General features: G+C 48.1%; 1 protein-coding gene across 2 annotated transcripts; it reads left to right on the forward strand.

Annotated features, from left to right (window-relative positions):
• Positions 1-210: 210 nt before the first annotated feature.
• On the forward strand, positions 211-2,580 carry TIMM10 (translocase of inner mitochondrial membrane 10). Of its 2 annotated transcripts, none has more exons than XM_077115036.1 (3): positions 211-322; positions 815-931; positions 2,172-2,580. In XM_077115036.1, the coding sequence occupies exons 2-3, from the start codon at positions 861-863 to the stop codon at positions 2,371-2,373; spliced, it is 273 nt and encodes a 90-aa protein (XP_076971151.1). In that variant the 5' UTR covers positions 211-322; positions 815-860; the 3' UTR covers positions 2,374-2,580. The 2 variants fall into 2 exon arrangements, with proteins under 2 accessions (XP_076971151.1, XP_076971150.1); XM_077115035.1 differs by having other exon boundaries at positions 255-387.
• The last annotated feature ends 2,134 nt before the right edge of the window (positions 2,581-4,714 follow it).

A 4,714-nucleotide genomic window follows, 5' to 3' on the forward strand; every position in this document is an offset into this window, starting at 1 on the left:
TGGCCGAGCTCCGTCGTCCTCGTCCCTCCCTAGAGAACCAAATAAACTCAAATCTCTTCCCGACAGCCCACCTGAATTCCAACCCGGCTGCGGGCGCTCTGCACCCGGCCCAGCTCTCTATGGTCTTTTGGTGTCCCCTCTAGCACTTTCAAGGCGCCTTCGCCTTCGGCGGGGGCCCGCCGCTCCCTCTCTATGGTAGCGGACCTCCAGGCTCCGCCTCGTTGGTACTCAATTCCGGAAGCTAGTCCGGATCAAAGAGGAGGTGGGACTCCCCTCCCGGAAGCGATCCACGTGCTTCCGTTTTGCCTGACCCGGCAACCTGGTGAGTTTCCAGCGTTCACCCGAAGTTGGGGACACGGGGGGCATATTGACCGATCCCAGGCCCAGGTGAGTGACCTGTGACTCCTGACCCCGAGGTGGGCCTGATCACGGTGCAGCCATTTCTGAGTGGCCGCCCTTGTGTGGGGGCCCGAGCGCTTCGGTCCCACTTGGGATCAAGTAACCAGGGCCCCTGAGGTTCGGTTCCTCGGCTTAGGGTGATGTTCCACCCCGGGCTCTCGGTCTTCTCCTGGATAGAGGTGACCCCGAGGGATTGGGCGTCAGGGCGCTAGGGCTCGTTTTACGGCCCCGCCGTTCGTGTGCTGTGTGACCTTGGATTAGGCAGTATTCCCCTTCGGGCCTCAGTTTCCACACCTGTGAATGAGGTGATTGGGCTCACTGAGCTCAGTGGGCTCCTCCAGGGGTGACGGATTTGTAGCTCCTGAGTTAGGAGAACGAACGGAGGGTGGGTGCTGAAGGTGACGTCTGCCCCCAGGACAGGGAGGCCAGAAGGAGATCCCCTCCACGGTGCCCGGATTGAGATGGATCCACTCAGGGCCCAGCAGCTGGCGGCGGAGCTGGAGGTGGAGATGATGGCTGATATGTACAACAGGTAACAGCAGCCGGCCCGGCACCACCCTAAGTCTTGGGGGATGAGCCTTGGTCAGTCTTTCCCAGGGCAGGGGCGGAGGACTTCTAAAAAATGCTTTCCTCGATCGAGGGAAATCAAGGGAAGCCAGAGGCCGGTGCTTACCCATCCCGACTCCTCCCATGTTGAACTACTAATGGAGACTCACTATGGCGTCACCAGAACAAATCAGACTTTTAGGTTGGGATGAAATTGAAGAGGAAGGAGTCGAGCCGTGAGAGAAGCTCCATTCCAGGTTCTGAGCGGGTTCCAAGAACAGTTGAGTGTTTGCCTCTTGATGCATAGCAGATGGCCATTTAGTGGTTAGCCTTTCTTAAACTCTTACTCCATGTCAGACATTTGCTGAGCATTTTACACCCATTATCTTTTTTAATATTCAAAATAATCCAGTGGGTTAATTTTATAAGATAAAGAATTTGAGGCATCTAGAGGTTAATTAACTTCCACAGGCTGGTCACTAGTAGGACTAATACCTCAGTCTGACTCCAGAGTTAGGGCTCATAACCACTTTGTAAATATGGAAACAAACCCTGATTCCACTAATCTAATAGTATAGCCTTGGATAATTTCTTGGGCTCTTTGATGATCGTGTCTTCAGCGATAAGATGTAGATAATAATAGTATCTACCTCGTAGAGACATGGTAAATATTAAATGTAAAAATGTTTGATAACCTTTTAGCATCAAGCCCAGCACAGAGGAAGAAGTCAATAAATTGTTTGCTGTTTTTATCAGCTGTAGCTCTCTGCTATCCATTCCCCCGAATGCTTGGTTCATCTTGGAGGCTATATGTCAGAATGGTTTTAAAATGTGGGCTGTGAAGTCAGACTGCCCAGCTTTATGTCATCCTCAGCAAATTACTGAGCCTCTTTGTGCCTTAATTTCCTCATCTGTGAAATGGGAAAAGATAATGCCTATCTCATAGGCTTGTTGTAAGACCTGCATAAGAGGATCCATTTAAAGAATTAATCCTGATGCCTGGCACATAGCCAGTACTTAATTAATGGTTTCTATTTCATTAGTCATCTATAAGGACTCAGACAGAATTCTTACTCACAAGGGCCTTCCAAGCTGGTTGGGGTGCAGATACAATTTACACTGCCTTCTTGGAAGCAGTGAAATCTTTATAGCTAGCAGGAACAGTCGAGGGTCCCTGGGATGCCACAGAATGCTACTGACCTGAACTTGTCTGTCTTTCCCTGCAGAATGACCAGTGCCTGCCACCGGAAGTGTGTGCCTCCCCATTACAAGGAAGCAGAACTGTCCAAGGGCGAATCTGTATGCCTGGACCGGTGTGTCTCCAAGTACCTGGACATCCATGAGCGGATGGGCAAAAAGTTGACAGAGTTATCTATGCAGGATGAAGAGCTGATGAAGAGGGTGCAGCAGAGCTCTGGGCCCGTGTGAGGCTCCAGACATACACACCCTGGGCTGCATCCTGCCCCTTCCCACTTCCTAATAAAAGTGCCCCCCATTGGGTGCCATCTGTGAAGACTGTGCCAGGCCTTGGCTCTCTCTGGATGGTCTCCAGGAGCCTGGAGTGTGGTAAAGCTCTTTCCTGGTTGAAGAAGGGGTATCTGTCACACTGGAATTAAAATTGTGTGTATGTGTGTATATATATCTATATATATTAAAATAAGTTTGACACTTACTATGTGCAAAGCAGTGTGCTTGGCACTCTGGAGGAAAGAAAGCAGACATAGCATCTGCCGGCAGAGGGAGTTTAACAAAGTATTAAGAGTACAGACTAGTATGACAGCTTAGGTTTGTACCCTGAGCATGTCACTCCTCTGGACTTGAGCTTCCTCCTGAAATGGGGATAATGTTGTCTACCTCATTCGGCTTTTTGAGGGTTAAATGAGTTAATATGTGTAAAGCATTTGGAATAATGACGGGCATAGGAAGTGTTCAATAAGTGTTAGCTATATTAAAAAAACAACCTGAAATTCCGTGGGAACAGGCAGGTAGGCATTTTCACAAATGATATAAAGGAATGATTTAGAGGCAAAGATAAAAAGTAGGTGAGATTTAAGAAATCAGCCTCTTGGTTCTAAAGGGCAATATCAGGAAGTATGTGACGTGATTGAGCCTGCCTAGGCCCAAAGCCAGGGAAGGGTTTGAGTGATAACCACTTTTGAGTGTTCACCTGATCTGGAGCATGTGCTCTTTACCTATCGTTCCAGTCGAATCGTCCCATCTGGACTAAAGGTCCTGTTGGGAAGTAGAGGCTCAGAGGTAGTCGCTGACTGGAGGTCACACAGGTGGAGCAAGAACCTGGAGACCAGGGCTGATGACTACACTTAACTGTCTCTCTGAGGAGGGGCTGAGTCTAAATTTCTGCCCTGAGGTGTACCTGGAAGGATTGTGCAGCTTTCAGAATGTGTGTGGGTCACCCAGATGGGATTTCAAATGAAGACATCACCAGTCAAAGCCCCTGTATTGGCTGTACCCTCATGGTAAAGGAAGGGGTCTGGGAAGTCACTACAGCAGGTCACTAAAGGAGACAGAATCGAGGCAGTGAATTTCAGGCTTAAAAGCACAGATTCAAGTCAGCCTGCTGGGATTTGTGTCTGGTCTGAGATTTTCTACCTATTCATCTTAGGCAAGGCATTTAACCACTCATTGCTTGCCTATAAATGGTGATAAAGGTCCACCTTCATTGGGTGGTTGTAAAAATTGTGTTAGTAATTAAAGTACTCAGGAGAGTGCCTGGCACACGTTGAGCACTTAATGTTATATCTTTTTATTATTGCCAAGTTTGGTATGAGGCAGCCAGATAGACCCTTGGAAAACTTCTTAACCATTGTCCTGGCTCTCTGGGTGGAGGGCCTAGGAGCCTTCCAAGGTACTGAAATGCAAGTTTGGATCAACAGGTGGCGCTGTCTGCCCATAGGATCAGGGCTGCTGTGGACAATTCCACTAGGATTTATCTGCCTACTCTGCCAGGCACTGTGCTGGGGAGCCAGTAATGGTGAGGAAAACAGATGTTGTACCTGAACTTGTACCTGCCCTCAGGTTTAGCAAAGAATATCAAGAATTCTCACCCTGTAGTTGGAATATCATACCTAGAAGAAGGGGAGGTGGGAAGGGAAAGAAGAGGATCCAGCAAAAGATGTGGCTGAGTGCTGAGTGTGAAAGGAGGTAGTGGCGAGAGATGGGTCTGGAAGGCTGGGCAGGCCTGCTGATCTGTGTTAAGGGGTGTGGACTTTCTCCTATCCAGGGCATCAGCAAACTGTTGAAGGATTTCAGCCTGGCAGTGACAATGACATCTGCATTTTAGAGGCTCACCCTTGCTGCCAGCCGAGTGGATGGTGGTAGGTGATAGTAAATAATGGATTAAGGGAGCCAATGATAAGAGAAGGGCATGAAGTGAGTGAGAATAACTGAATTACTAAGTTATTACAGTGTGCTAAACTGCTAAGTGCCCTAAGTATTTTATTTCAGTTATTTCTGACAACTTTCCTGTGAGGTAGGTGTGATTATTCTGATTTTACAGGCGAAGAAGCTGGGTCTCTGGAAAGTTAATAACTCACCTGAGGGCCTGTAGCAAGCAAGTAGCAGAGCCAGGATTCCAGCTGAGACCCCTGCCCCCACTTTTAAGCATGCTTCTGTTATTGGGGAGAACAGTTCCTGATGAGATAGATATGTGTCAGCAATATTAACTCCATAATTAACTTCATATTTAATTCCATAATATTTGTTGTTGGCTTGGGACATGCAAAGAGCTCTGAAAAATTCCCAAAGTGAA

Source organism: Tamandua tetradactyla, chromosome 9, assembly GCF_023851605.1.
Source record: "Tamandua tetradactyla isolate mTamTet1 chromosome 9, mTamTet1.pri, whole genome shotgun sequence".
NCBI lineage: Eukaryota > Metazoa > Chordata > Mammalia > Pilosa > Myrmecophagidae > Tamandua > Tamandua tetradactyla.

What these genes read in the sequence shown, in the direction of transcription:
- TIMM10 (XM_077115036.1), top strand. Translation starts at nt 861, where the DNA reads ATGGATCCACTCAGGGCCCAGCAGCTGGCGGCGGAGCTGGAGGTGGAG. An exon ending in ATGGCTGATATGTACAACAG is followed by an intron (nt 932 to 2,171) that starts GTAACAGCAGCC and finishes CTTTCCCTGCAG; the next exon opens with AATGACCAGTGCCTGCCACC.